The sequence below is a fragment of the Chiloscyllium punctatum genome, chromosome 13, assembly GCF_047496795.1.
Source record: "Chiloscyllium punctatum isolate Juve2018m chromosome 13, sChiPun1.3, whole genome shotgun sequence".
In the NCBI taxonomy this organism is placed as follows: domain Eukaryota; kingdom Metazoa; phylum Chordata; class Chondrichthyes; order Orectolobiformes; family Hemiscylliidae; genus Chiloscyllium; species Chiloscyllium punctatum.
Window position 1 is genome coordinate 92,732,804 of NC_092751.1, and position 15,010 is coordinate 92,747,813.

The 15,010-nt window shown below is 42.1% G+C and overlaps 2 protein-coding genes and 1 long non-coding RNA gene across 11 annotated transcripts in view; 2 read left to right on the forward strand and 1 right to left on the reverse strand.

Annotated features, from left to right (window-relative positions):
- adam8a (ADAM metallopeptidase domain 8a) overlaps positions 1-7,275 on the forward strand; it is a 44,514-nt gene extending 37,239 nt beyond the window's left edge. For both annotated transcript variants that reach the window (XM_072583244.1, XM_072583245.1), the window contains 2 exons: positions 617-694; positions 4,882-7,275. In XM_072583244.1, the coding sequence (XP_072439345.1) occupies positions 617-694; positions 4,882-4,932 (129 nt within the window). In that variant the 3' untranslated portion in view covers positions 4,933-7,275. The remainder of the gene's footprint in view (positions 1-616; positions 695-4,881) is intronic.
- LOC140484662 (uncharacterized) overlaps positions 1-12,828 on the reverse strand; it is a 120,382-nt gene extending 107,554 nt beyond the window's left edge. For all 5 annotated transcript variants that reach the window (XR_011962307.1, XR_011962306.1, XR_011962308.1 and 2 more), the window contains exon 1: positions 12,675-12,828. This is a non-coding gene — a long non-coding RNA (uncharacterized lncRNA). The remainder of the gene's footprint in view (positions 1-12,674) is intronic.
- spef1 (sperm flagellar 1) overlaps positions 12,408-15,010 on the forward strand; it is a 32,525-nt gene continuing 29,922 nt past the window's right edge. Inside the window, exon 1 of one of the 4 annotated variants that reach the window (XR_011962305.1) lies at positions 12,408-12,784. Coding sequence is in view for 2 of the 4 variants with exons in the window: in XM_072583248.1 (XP_072439349.1) it covers positions 12,676-12,784 (109 nt within the window). In the remaining 2 variants the exon portion in view is untranslated. The remainder of the gene's footprint in view (positions 12,785-15,010) is intronic. The other 3 variants (XM_072583248.1, XM_072583250.1, XM_072583251.1) reach the window with 3 other exon arrangements.

Genomic DNA, 15,010 nt, shown 5'->3' on the forward strand with positions numbered 1-15,010 from the left:
CTGAGGAACTGAATAATTACTTTGTGTCTTCTACTGCAAAGACTGACACGAGTAATATCCCAAAAATTCAAGATTGAGGGAGCAGAGCTGAGTATGGTGGCTGTCACCAAGGAGAAGGTGCTAGAAAAACGGAATGGCCTGAAGGTGGATAAATCACCTGGACCAGATGGACTACACCCCAGAGTTTTAAGCTGAAGAGATAGTGGAGGCATTAGTGGTGATCTTTCAGGATCGCTAGAATCAGGGAGGGTTCCAGAGGACTAGAAAATCGCTAAAGTGACACCTCTGTTTAAAAAGGGAGTAAGGCAAAAAAATGGAAAATTACAGACTGATTTAGCCTGACCTTGTTCATGGATAAGATCCTGGAATTCATTGTGACGGATGAGATTTCTGAATACTTGGAAGTGTATGGTAAAATAGGGCAAAGTCAGCATGGTTTCATCAAGGGGAGATCATGCCTGTCAAATCTGCTAGAATTCTTTGAGGAAGTAACGAGCAGGTTTGCCAAGGAGAGCCAATGGTCCTATGTCTTATTTGATCTAAATGGATGCAATTAGCAAATAAGGAGGAAATTGCTGGTTTCTACAGGATGACAAAAATGAGCTTTTTCTTCTAGGTTGTGAAACCTACTATTCAGCCTCCATTACCACCTGTCAAACCATGCTTTCCAGCTGCATCCTCCAAACACATCCAGGTAAATCTTCAATTTTTTTTTAAAAAACTGTTGCTCCCACTGCTATAAACCAGGAGTGTTTTGCAAATCCAGGCCAGGGGATGAATTAGGCTCACCTGTATATGAACAAGGAAAAAGTGAGGACTGCAGATGCTGAAGATCAGAGCTGAAAAACGTGTTGCTGGAAAAGCGCAGCAGGTCAGGCAGCATCAAAGGAACAGGAGAATTGATGTTTCGGGCATAAGCCCTTCAGGAATGAGGAGGGTGTGCCAAGCAGGCTAAGATAAAAGGTAGGGAGGAGGGACTTGGGGGAGGGGCGTTGGGAATGCGATAGGTGGAAGGAGCTTAAGGTGAGGGTGATAGGCCAGAGAGGGGGGTGGGCGCGGAGAGGTCGGGAAGAAGATTGCAGGTCAAGAAGGCTGTGCTGAGTCCGAGGGTTGGGACTGAGATAAGGTGGGGGGAGGGGAAATGAGAAAGCTGGAGAAATCTGCATTCATCCCTTGTGGTTGGAGAGTTCCTAGGCGGAAGATGAGGCTCTCTTCCTCCAGGCGCTGTGTTGCCATGGTCTGGCGATGGAGGAGGTAAAGGGCCTGCATGTCCTTGGCGGAGTGGGAGGGGGAGTTAAAGTGTTCAGCCATGGGGCGGTTGGGTTGGTTTGTGCGGGTGTCCCAGAGGTGTTCTCTGAAACGTTCCGCAAGTAGGCGGTCTATTTCCCTAATGTATAGGAGGCCACATCGGGTGCAGCGGATGCAGTAAATTATGTGTGTGGAGGTTCAGGTGAATTATGGAAGGATCCCTTGGGGCCTTGGAGGGAAGTGAGGGGGGGGGGGGAGGTGTGAGCGCAAGTTTTTTGCATTTCTTGCAGTTGCAGGGGAAGAGCCGGGAGTGGAGGTTGGGTTGGTGGGGGGTGTGGACCTGACAAGGGAGTCGCGGAGGGAGTGGTCTTTCTGGAACGCTGATAGGGGAGGGGAGGGAAATATATCCTTGGTGGGGTCTGTTTGGAGGTGGTGGAAATAATGGAGGATGATACGTTGTATCTGGAGGTTGGTGGGTTGGTAGGTGAGGACCAGTGGGGTTCTGTCCTGGTGGCGATTGGAGGGACGGGGTTCAAGGGCGGAGGAGCAGGAAGTGGAGGAGATGCGGTGGAGAGCATCGTCAACCACGTCTGAGGGGAAATTGTGGTCTTTGAAGAAGGAGGCCATCTGGGTTGTTCGGTATTGGAATTGGTCCTCCTGGGAGCAGATGCGGCGGAGGCGAAGGAATTGGGAATATGGTATGGCGTTTTTACAGGGGGCAGGGTGGGGGGAGGTATAATCTAGGTAGCTGTGCGAGTCAGTCGGTTTATAGTAAACGTCCGTGTTGAGTCGTGTATCTGAACAATCCTAACTATTAGGTTTACCTGGTTCAAGTCCAATCTCGTGTGGAATAACATCTCTGAACAGATTGATCAGAAAATATCTAAGTCCTGTTCTAATCCTGTGCTAAATGGGGGAATTCACTTTAGCTCTACTTTTATTTTGGTTATAAGTAGACAACATAGTCTGACTTTTTTTTTCATCCAGTTGGCACGATGGCTATTTAGTTCCATATTCCTAGTTTAAATACTGCTCCACTTGATAGCTCATGTCTAAGTTAACTTCCTTAAAGAACAAAATCATATCATTCAAATATAAACAGTTCAGTTATAGATAATGATTGGGAAGTGTTGTTACTGATTTTGAATTATCAATGTTTTAAATCCAAAGAATTTTAAACTCATAAGTAAGATGAGTTGCTCAAATCAATGAGAATTGGTTTGTAACCTTCAAGGCACATCACTCTTCCCACACTGATGAAAATTGTGATGTCTTTATACAATGTCCATTTAAAAGAACAGTGATCAAGGAAAGTCAAAAATTAAATAGAATCTTTGATAAATACATGCTTTTTATTTACTTGTTTACAACATTGAAATTGCCCCTAAAAGTTTTAATTATCAAAAAACAGGACATGCCAATCACTCCAGCATTTCAATTTGAAAGCAATTTGTTATGCTCCCAGCGAGCTGTACACTCTAAATAAATGCTCAGTGTGGACCAGTTCAATATTGGGTTCTCCAGAGTCAACACAACTGACAGCATTGTGAATGGGTCAGAGAGAGAGAATTTGGGCTATTCTGCAATTTAAATAAGTTAGTAAAAAATCTTGGCTTGTAGAGATAATGCACCGGGTCAAATTGTCATTTTGAAACATCTCGATAACAATATTGCTCTATATTGTAATGTAGGAGTTTTTGGGTGCAGTGGTAGCATTCTTGCTTCTTAGCCAAAGCTCCAGGTTCAAATTCCACTTCAGAAAGAATATAAAGATTCAGATTCAGATTCCTTACAGTGTGAAAACAGGCCCTTCGGCCCAACCAGTCCACACGAAGAGTAACCCAGAACCATTTCCCTCCAACTAATGCACCTAACACTATGGCCAATTCACCTGGGCTGCACATCTTTGGACTGTGGGAGGAAACCGGAGCATCCATAGGAAACCCACGCAGACACTAGGAGAATGTGCAAACTCCACACAGTCACCCGAGGCCAGAATCGAACCTGGGACTCTGGTCCTGTGAGGCAGCAGTGCTAGCCACCGTGCCGCCCTATAATTATGTCTGGTTGTCTGTCTTTCAATTGGATTCCCTACAGTGTGGAAACAGGCCCTTCAGCTCAACAAGTCCACACCGACCCTCCAAAGAGTAACCCACCCAGACCCATTTCCCTCTGACTAATGCACCTAACACTGGGCAATATTGTTATCAAGATGTTTTAAAATGACAATTTGACCCGGTGCATTATCTCTACAAGCCAAGATTTTTTACTAACTTATTTAAATTGTAGAATAGCCCAAATTCTCTCTCTCTGACCGATTAACAATGCTGTCAGTTGTGTTGACTCTGGAGAACCCAATATTGAACTGGCCCACACTGCGCACTTATTTGGAGTGTACAGCTCGCTGGGAGCATAACAAATTGCTTTCAAATTGAAATGTTGGAGTAATTGGCATGTCCTGTTTTTTGATAATTAAAACTTTTAGGGGCAATTTCAATGTTGTAAACAAGTAAATAAAAAGCATGTACTTATCAAAGATTCTATTTAATTTTTGTTAAGTCTGCTCCCCATTCAAGAGACTAGGCAGTAGCACTCCGCGCATGAGCCCCTGCCCAGCCCCCATTTCCGTCCAATACCGCCTCCCCCCACCCTGTTTATACCTCCTACCCACCATCCAACCTCCTGTTTTCCCCCCCCCCCCATGCGACCCTGACCCCATCAGCCCCCCCCCCCCCCCCCCCTCCGGAGTGAACACCAAAATAAGACCACTGCTGCCTTTGTGGGGTAAGTCTCCAAATTGCGTGCGCGCACACACAGACATTAGAACATAGAACATTACAGCACAGTACAAGCCCTTCGGCCCTTGATCTGTGGAACCAATCTGAACCCCATCTAACCTACACAATTCTATTCTCATCCATATGCCTATCCAGCAGAGACAACTTTTTACTGCAACGTTTTGACAAGTTCAAACTCAGCCCAATACAGGACAATGGTAGAGAGATTATCTGGGGAAGGGGGGTTTAGGGTTCACTCCTATGTAGAACTCCAGGGAAAGTGTGAGGAGAGGGAGAGAGGGCAGGAGGTCAGTCATTTGGAGATGGGAACCCAGGGACTATCAATCTCGGCAGCATTTCAGTAAGCCGGGTTCACTTTTAATCACTGTAGACAAAGGACCCGATCAGGGTTGAAATAGCTTTTTGATGTAATGTTTCTATCGGGACCTCGTGCTCTCCTTCAGATGATTCAACATTTGGTTAACTGATATTCGAATAATCAAGGTTCTTCTGTAGTAGGTGGTAAAAGTGGAAGAGGTTCCAGATTAGAATGTAATGGAAAGGAATTGGAACCCCTATCAATACTGTTGTACAACATGCATCTAAAAATATGTTGTTACAGCATCTCTGACTCCTTGAGTGCCAATTGGCTTAGTTGGCCAGAGAATTGATATGGATCAAATTTGTACTAATGGTTTGATCCCTGTTGATCTGGGGTGGATTTGGGAACTGCCTCTTCTACATATGCGATGCTGAGAGTTGGACCTCCCTTCAGGGACAGAACAGAAGATGATTGTAACAGAAGTCAAATCTGGAGTGTTATTGTGACTAAACAATATAATGTTCTTCTTGCTAGGTTGGTTACAAGCCAAAAGTTGCTTTAAGGCCACCAAATCAGCCCAGATGAAGAGGAAATATGTCACAACATCATTGTATTTCAGACGCACAACTATGGAGCTGGTAGACTCATCTTTTTCTGTCATGTCAGGAAGAGGATAAAGCGTTATCTTTGTTTCCTTGTCATACAAGTTTGTTTACTTTGGAAAAGAAAATTTAAAACAGTACAAGACGGCTAGGTTCAAAAAGCAAAAAACTGAACATCTCCAATAATGGTGCTTTCACGGTACTGTTGCCTTGATATTATTAAAGATACTTTTTTTAATTTTAATTATGTAAATTAAAATAATTCTCCTGCAAACTATGATGAGATACAATTTGTGAAGTAATCCTTCTATTTAGAAAGAAGCGATTTTTTTGAAGAGGAGATCCAGTAAAATATTACATTTGCCTGTTTGATTTGGTCTCTCACAATGGATGTGAATCAGCAGGATCGTTTTCTAGCCCCCTTCGAGTATTTGTGAAGAAACAACTTTGCACTTCATTGTCCAGTTGAAGTACTTAGTCTGATTTGATCAAAATAAGGATTTTTGCAAATTTTCTGTTTCAATTTTTTTGGAGGTTTGCCTAAATTAGTTGGTTCAAATGGAGAACAAAGTCTAGTATAGACTTAATTAGACAAGTTGCCTATACTATACCATATTAAGATTTGACGAAATTGGTCTCTAATATAAAAGCTATACATCATGGATAACCTTTCCTTAAAAAGGTGAGGACAGAATCAACAGGACACTCTGGTGAAAGGTCACTTACCCTAAATGTTAACTTTGTTACACTCTGCCCAAAGGCTGCCAAATCCAATGAATTTATCCAGCATTTTGACGTCATTACAAATCTCTTCTGTTCAGCAACAAATTTTCATTTAGAACAATTGGGAATCAGCCTAAGTTGAGCTTCATGTTGGAACTCTTTTGTCTGCATGTCATGTGACCTTGCCCATGACTGAACAATCCTCCCAGTGCTGGTTGATTTATCCTTTGTATACCATGTTCTCCTCTCAATAATATTGTACCATTTCATTCATTGCAAGTTTACAATTAAGAACAAAGTACTTATTTTATTTATAAAGATGAATTAGCATTCATTGCACAGTCCTCTTTGGTACATTTGCAGGGATTTAATTGCTGAAATTAGAAAGATAGCTGTAAGCCTACAGGTGACCCAGATAACCAATCTTAAATAAGCAAATCCCAATCAGTATAGATTTGGGTAGAAACAAACAAAAACAGAAAATGCTGGGGAAACTCAGCTGATCTGGTGAAGGGTCACTTGGCTCAACGTTAACTCTGTCTTCTGTCCACAGATGTTGTCAGATCAGCTGATGTTCTCCAGCAATTTCTGTATTTGTTTGTTTCCGATCTCCAGCATTCACAATTCTTTGTTTCAGATTTGTTAGATTTTAGAACTCATCATTAAATGTATATTATTTCCCCTCAAATTTGTGCCTTAACCCAGATTACTAGAAGCATGACACATGCTTGAAGAATATTAAAATAAATTTTGATGGAGACATATGTATTTACAATTTTACTTATTCTCAATCAATGCTTTTGTCAATTTTAATTCAAGGAAACTTTTTTAAAAATTATCTGATTTTGTTTGTGTGCATTTTATTTTGGAATGTGTGAGAGAAATCAATCATTAGTGTCAAAGTTCTGATTTATAGGTTGGCATTCCTGATTAACAGATTTCAAAAGAACTTGTAAACCAACAAAAAGACAATTCAGAGGGAAAATAAATCTTAGAATCAGGTGTATAACTCATTAACTGTATTTTCACCTGAATGACTCTTGTTACATTTTTTAAAAACATGAAGGTTAGCAGGAGAAAAAATTGCAAATTTCTGAATTGGACTAGCTTTTAGCTAGCTAATGAAGTACTTGGAAAACATGATTGGAACAATGGGATTTTTTTAAAAATACATTTCCGTGGTATTTGTGCTTTTGAGCATATCAAAGATAGTAGTTGAGACTACTAAATAAACAACTCTATTCAGAATTGCTAAAGTGCATTTTCTTTAAAAATGAATATGCTGAGATGAACAGGTTTTGATTGCCCATTTGTGGAACATATATTTTGCACTGATTTTGCTTTAAAATCTTCTACACTATCATTTTAATCAGAGCAAAAAACTGTTTTGATTTAATGTTGTCAAAGGTTATTTAAATTTTCTCAACTTTTAAAATCAAAAATTGGTGAATTATGATATCAATTGTTATCTAGTTTTAATATTTGACTTTTCAGTTCCATTTTGTCAAATCCCACAAAAATGTTCATAAATAAATTATTTGCACTTTTTCAGCTGGACTGAACAAGTAATTGTCAGTGTGCAATGGGTTATTTATTTGCTAAGGAAAATAAATACTGTACTTGTAATGATGCACTGCAACTGGCTTTGAGAAATTGATTATTTTGTTGTGTCCCTGCCTCACAAGTAGACCCGAAGTACAATTGAACCCATTTAACTAAGTCCTAGGCAAAACCACACTAATTTATGCCATCATTTTTATGCCTTTTATTCATATCTTGATAAAAGTCAGAATTATGCAAGTTCCCCTTTCAGGATACCCACTGATCCAAAAGCAAGAGGTGGTGCTTATGATTTTAAATTGAAAACTATTTCAGTTGACTGATAACACAGGATAGGCTTCACACCAGGTTTGTGGACATCCAGATTTTTCTTGTGTACCCAAAACGAGCACCTTTTTCAGAGTCTTTCCTAATCTCACAAAAAGTTTAAAACTTAGCTTTTTAAATCCTCTACTTCCCTCTTGCAAAGTTTAATGGAGTGGTGAGCCTGTCACAACTAAGCTACATTTTTCAAAATGCCATCCAGGTCCTATACACATCAAACAACCTCAATTAGTATATATTACTGAGACTTCTGCCTGAGTCAGGTTTCATCGATTAGCAAAGCAGCAATATTCAAATTATTTGCTGCTCCACTTCCATTACAGAGTAGCGTTGCTTGATTTTAAGTCTTCCTTTTGACTAATATTAGGCTAAATAAAACTGTCACGACTCTGTCCTAATTTCAGAAGATTACCCTCTGTGGCACTAGCAGCATTTTCCATTTTGCTGTAATACTACTACAGCCCAATATAAATTCTACTGGCATTCCACAAATTAATTTCACACCCAACCCAACAGACAGCCGAAGGGATTTTCACCTTACTCATCTATGTTGGGTTTGAACCGCCAATATCTATCTAGCTATGGTGCCCAGATACCTATGGAAGAAATCTTTCATGTTTTTTTTAGATTAGATTAGATTAGATTAGATTACTTACAGTGTGGAAACAGGCCCTTCGGCCCAACAAGTCCACACCGCCCCGCCGAAGCGCAACCCACCCATACCCCTACATCTACCCCTTACCTAACGCTACGGACAATCTAGCATGGCCAATTCACCTGCCCTGCACATCTTTGGACTGTGGGAGGAAACCGGTGCACCCGGAGGAAACCCACGCAGACACAGGGAGAATGTGCAAACTCCACACAGTCAGTCGCCTGATGCGGGAAATGAACCCGGGTCTCTGGCGCTGTGAGGCAGCTAACCACTGTGCCACCCTAAACTTATTTGGCAATGTGTTAAATTTATTTGGCAAACAATATTGTTTCTCTTTGAATTCAAGTGCAATAATGAACAAATGTTCTCTTGGTCTACTATGACATGTGATCTCTACCACAAGATGTATGCAATACAGATAGCTATCTTAGCAGCACTTTAAAAAAGCACTTATGACTAGACAACTGTTTCATAAAGACAGAATGTAGTGCCAAAAGTGAAGCTGTGAATGTGTTGAAGAACTGTGAGCAAAATTGGCAGAGACTTATGTTCAGAGATATGAAAGCCACTACAAGCAACTGAAAGGGCAAAAAAAAGACCATAGTTGACAGCAAATCACAAGATAGTGATAGCTTTGTTTAACAAGCTACACACACACACACACACACACACACACACACACACACACACACACACACACACACACACACACACACACACAGGTGGGATTGAACTAGGGTTCCTGGTAGTGTGATGCAGCAATGCTGACCATTGAACCACCTTGTCACCCGGATATGTTTCGACTATATCTTGACTATATTTGAGATTTGCAGAAGAGCTGAATTGGTCAATTTGCAGCTAGGGCATATTTATGACAAAACAGAGCATGTTTTGTATTTAGATGATAAAGGCTCCAGCCCCAAAGGGCATGTTACAAATTTTGCAGAGGTCATCTTGTGACAGGAGAAAGCAGCATGACTAACATGGGAAAAGCAGTTTTCATTTTAAGAAGCTGAATCCTTTTATACACGTGTGTTTGTGTGGCCCAAATGAAGCATAATAATGAAGTACAGATGGCTACTGGAGAGATACCAGCTGAAGATTCTGATGAATTATTCTACACCATGTAGCAGGTTGGTTCAGTCAGGTCAACAGATGATATGTAGTTCCAGACTATTGAAGTAAGGGTTGCAGTAAGAGAATATAAAGTGCCAGATAGATATTGTGTGTCATGCAATATTATGATCTTCATAGGTCTGTCCAAAGTGGCTCAACATACTGATCCAAAAACAAAAACCTTGAAAGTGAGGGTAAGGCTAAACGATGGCGTACTCATGCTGAGAGAATGTATTCCTCTGACAGTCCAATGCAGTCCAAATCATAAATGGCAAGCAAAAGCCACTCATGTCAGCCAGGGCAAGTCTGAGCATTATCAGACTTGGTTCCTAATGAAGGGCTTTTGCCTGAGACATCAATTTTCCTGCTCCTCTGATGCTGCCTGACCAGCTGTGCTTTTCCAGTACACACTCTTGGCTCTGAGCATTATCAGTCCAATCTCTAATGTGCAAAGAGATTTGCAATGTGTCGTGGCACAGTCTTGACCGTGGAACAGATCCCACAAGAGTCAACCAATTGTGTTCACAGGGTTAAGTTGTCTTCCAGGAGAATATGATCTCAAAACATATGAGGGTAAGACCAATTTTGTATCTACTGAGGAAAGTTCCAGCCACCCTCAAGGCCAGCTTTAAAGTCAAGTCAGAAGTACTGGAAAAGAAGGAAGTCATCAAGAAAATGATAACTCCTACAGAATGGATTAACAGCATGACAACAGTGGAAAGCTGAGAGTATATGTCGACCTAAATAATCTAAGTAAAGCTTTGAAGCTATCTTACTACTCCATGCCAACTAACAAAGGAATTGAGCCACAACTTGCAAAGGCAAAAATCTTGACTACCCTAGGAATCAAGAATGACAATTGATTAATGAACCTGGATGAAAGCAACAGCTTTCCATTGTGAATGCCTTTGGGAGATAAGAATTGTGAATAGTTTGGCATAGCTACTACTTGAAAGGAATATCAATGCAGACATCATAATCTAGTTACTGTTCAATACCAGAGTAGAAGCTATATAAAATAATCTGCTAGTTTATGCATGCAGAAACACAATCTGATGAAACTCCTAGACTGAGCTTCAATAGATGAACCTAAAGCTGAACTAGAAAACAATTCAATTAAAGATGTCTGAAGTCAAGTGTGTATGTGATGCAGTGACAACTAAATAGTTCTTGTCTGAATCCCAAAATGACGAGAGCTGTAAAAGTAGTGCAGCAATTTATTAGCCCACAATTTGGCAAAATTATTGCCCAATTCATTGCTGGTGAACCACAGTGCCAACTCATGGGCAGCACTCACTAAAATTAAATAACTGGTGACAGCAATACCAGTGCTGAAATACTATGATATAAATTATGAAGTGACCTGCAATGTAAAACCAGTGAAATAGGAATAACCCACATGTAGCAAGGACGAGCAGTTACAATTCTATCCACATCATTAACAATAAACTGGACATATTCTCTTTTGATCTGAACATTCAAAACAGTGGCTGTTCTAGTGTGTGAATATTGTCACCAATACTTCAAGTAAAATCAAAGCATTTTCCTTAAGCTATTTGCTCCATTGCATCTTTAAAGAATATTACTCCAGTTACAGAGATACTACAGGATGTGGTATATAAACCAGATAAGCAGATGTACACTACACATGTGCTGGAGAGAGCAGCACTTCCAATGAAGAAGAGGATGCTACAGAGTAGGAATGTTCCAGATGTGTAAGACAGAGGAGCAAAAGCAAACAGTTCAGCATATCAATTCTGCTCTGCCATTTAATGAGATCATAGCTGGTCTAATAATCCTCAACTCCACTTTACTACCTTTTCCCCATAACCCTTGACTCCCTTACTGATTTAAAAATACACCTTAGTCTTGAATAATAGCCCACCTTTGACAGTCTTCTACAGTAAAGGATTCAACAGATTCACTACCCCCTGAGAGGAAATTCCTTTCTCAGATTAGGCCCTCTGCTCCCAGATTCTCCAACGAGAGAAAAAAAACCTCAGCAAAAATTTCCTTCCAATCTTTTTTTCAGTAAGGTCGCCTCTCGTTCTCCTAACCTCCATATCCTGTGAACCTTTGGTCCAATGTGAAGCAGCAGCTTATTGTGTTCTGAAAGTCACCAGCCCAACAAGCATACTGAACTTAATAGACAAGCACTTTAATTAAATCAAATAAGACACCCAACAAGATACAAATCTCCAAGTGTTACAAGGCGTAGTGATGAAATGTGGGACCAAAAAGCATTATGGACCTACCTTTTGCTGTAAGACCGTACTAGACATACAGTGATGAATTGACAGACCAAGAGAGTACAACACATTATACAAAAGAAATTGAGTCATTATCAAAATAATGTCTCTGAGACCGAAGGTGTGTTTCAGTGGGCAACAGGCATCTAATCTTTGAAAGCACCAGCATCAAGGCTGCAGAAAAACATGCTTTTAAAAAAATAGTGCATATGTCCCCAAACATGCACCTCTCAATAACCAGGTGAGTGCAGGGACTCTGGCAATAAATAAATCCAACTTGAATGCTATTAAGATTATTTTTGACAGAATTTGCCTAAATACGGATATTCCCAATTATCTGAAGGGAATGTAGTTTAAGAAGAAAAATTAAGCGTGATGCCTGTGAGCAGAATCATTCAAGTGTCGTGGCATCAAGATAGTCATTTTTAAGGTTAGAATATGCCCTTAATGGTTTATAAGTGACAGCCGGTGGCAAATATGGGTGAACTGGCACATTTTCACATAAAATCCAAGTTTAAATGATTAGCCGTGAACTGACTTCAGTCAAGATTTGGAGGAGCCGGTGTTGGACTGGGGTGGACAAAGTTAAAACTCACACAACACCAGGTTATAGTCCAAGAGGTTTATTTGGAAGCACTAGCTTTCGGAGCGCTGCTCCTTCATCAGGTGGTTGTGGTGGACATAATTGTAAGGCACAGAATTTGTAGCAAAAAATTGGTGTGGTGTGGTGTGACATTTGACCTGTCAATGCTGCAATAACTCAGCAGGTCTGGCAGCATGGACTCGAGCATTAACTGTTTCTCTCTCTCTCTGTAGACATGCTGCCAGTCTTGGCAGAACATTTTGATTTTGTTTCAGATTTCCAGCTCCCGCAGTTCTTTGTTTTATCTGAGTGTCTGTTTTTTTTTGGACTGGGCTTATCCCGCGCCGTATACCCCCTTGTCCCTCTTCCTGCACCGTACCCGGGAACCTGCCTCCCCCCCGCCCCCACGGTGTAACCAAGGCAACGGGCCGTAAACACACGCCCTCCCGCCACCGCTAACGGCAGAAAAGAGCGCGAGAACTCCGCGGTGCCAAGAGCCCGGACGGGGTGCTCACCATGACCCGGGAGCTCAGCAAGGAGGCCTTGCAGGAAGTGTACGCCTGGATTGACGGAATCCCGCTGTCCAGGCCGAAACGGAACATCGCCCGGGATTTCAGCGACGGAGGTAGAGGGGGAGCGGAATGGGGGAGGGGCGGCCGCGCAGACTGAGCTGAGCTTTCTTCCCCCTCGCGCCCACTGCCACGGACCTCGAGCCGTTAACGGTCACCCATGGAACGCACGAGGCGCTGGGGGCTCGAGCGCGCCTTCGGGGCGGGGTCCGGCGTCCGGGTGGGCGGGGGCCATGGCTGAAGGGGCGGGGTTTAGGTACTGGGCGGGCGGGGTCATGGTCGAAGAGGCGGAGTTCAGGGCTCATGGGGGGCGCGGTCGTGGAGGAGGGGGGGGCGCGGTCGTGGAGGAGGGGGGGCGGGGTTCAGAGCCTGCGTAGATGGGTGGAGGGTATGGGTGGGCGGGGTCTAAGGCCTGGTTGGGTAGGTCATGACTAAGAAGTCCCAGGGTCCATGAGGGTGGGGCTGTGGACAATGGGATGGGGTCGAGGGCCCATGTGAGAGGAGTAATGATCTGGGTCAGGAGAGCTATGGCTGCAGTTTTTGGGATCACCCTCCCACACAGGTGAGCCATGGCTGGGGTCATAGGTACCAGTGCTCTCCTCCGCTGCACTACACGCAAGGGTAAGAGATGCTTGGATTTCCCTGGACTGATATGCTTTTGGGGGGGAGATTAGTGCTTACAGAGACATTGAGTATTTGCAACCCTCAGTTGGTTCACCTCCCCCCCCCCCCCCCCCCCCAGCAATTGTCACAAAACTGACCATTCTAGTGCAGTACTGAGGGAGTGCCGCTCTGTTATAGGTACTGCCTTGCAGCTCTAAAAGGTGCCATGTAATTACGCATTTTAATGACAGGGAATGTCTCCCAGCTTTGCCAGCCAATGTTTAACCAACATCACTAAAAGTTAGATTATCGGGTGCTTATCATATTGCTTATTGTGGGAGTTTGCCTTATGCAAATCACCATTGAGTTTCCTACATTATAACAATGGCCACACTTCAAATATTGTGGTTATAAAGCATAGTTGTGGACTTCTTATCCAAGGAAAGATATATTGACATTTGAGACAGGCCGGAGAAGGCTCACTAAGCTGTTTACAAGGAGAGGTTGGGCCTGCACTCTTTGGTGTTTAGAGGTGATCTTATTGAAATATATAACATTCTTAGGGGCCTTGACAGGGTAGATGTTTTCATTGTGGGAGAGTCTCAGACCACAGGGCATAATCTCAGAGTAAGGAGTCATCCACGTAAAACAGATTTGGGAAAAAACTTCTTTCGAGGCTAGTGAATCCATGGAATTCTTTGCAACAGAGAGCTGTTGAGGCTAAGTCATTAAGTATATTCAAGGCTATGAGAGACATATTTCCAGTCAGCCAGTTTTATGGGGATAAGATAGGAAAATGGAGTTGAGGATAATCAAATCAGCCATGATATCATTGAATGATGGAGCAAACACAGTAGACCTACTAGTCTTCTTCTGCCCCTATGTTTTATGGTCTTATAAATAAAATAATTTCTTCTGTAGCGCAATAGTTTGGTTCCTGTATGACCCCACACTATACAACAATCATGCAGTACAGAGTAATCCCCATCATTTACAAAAGTATTTTTTGCTAACCATTTTAATCTTATGGAACTTGGAACAAGGTAGAGGTAAGTCAAAATGTTTGTATGAACTCACAAAAATTTGAAAAATATTTTTACTTCAGCAGCAATTGTACCTATGTGTCCAACGCTTATTTCATAAAGCACTTAGGAGCTGCTTTGGTTGTTATGATTCCTTATGTCTATGATTGAATTTCAAATTCAGGATGAGAGAGAGTCCTTTGGTTGTCCAGTTTCCTTTACTCCAGTAAAGTTGAACTGACATTTCAATTCCTGCCCTTGTGCGTTCTTCAAAAGAAAACACAAACTATGCCTGCAGTTTTGGGTGCAATCTGCAGCAGCTAGCTTGTTATCGAACAGTAGTCACAAGAGGTCAAAGTCCAGTCAAGTTTTACATGGCCCTTCATCCCTTATAAGGTTGTTATTTGAAGTTCCCCTCACATTTCTAGGTGTGAAGTGGGTCTCTCTTTCCAGCCAGCCATATAATCAAATCAACAGCCATTCTTCACTGTATCAGCTCTTTTTAAAAAAAAATATTTTGGAATTACAAGTTAAGAAGGCCCATAGCAGGTTGACAATCTGACTTATGCTCATGACAGAGGACACAGTGGTATTGACCCGTAAGCTTCAAAACGGTAGACAAACCCCAGGTGGACAGAGGAAGCGCTTCAGGGATGC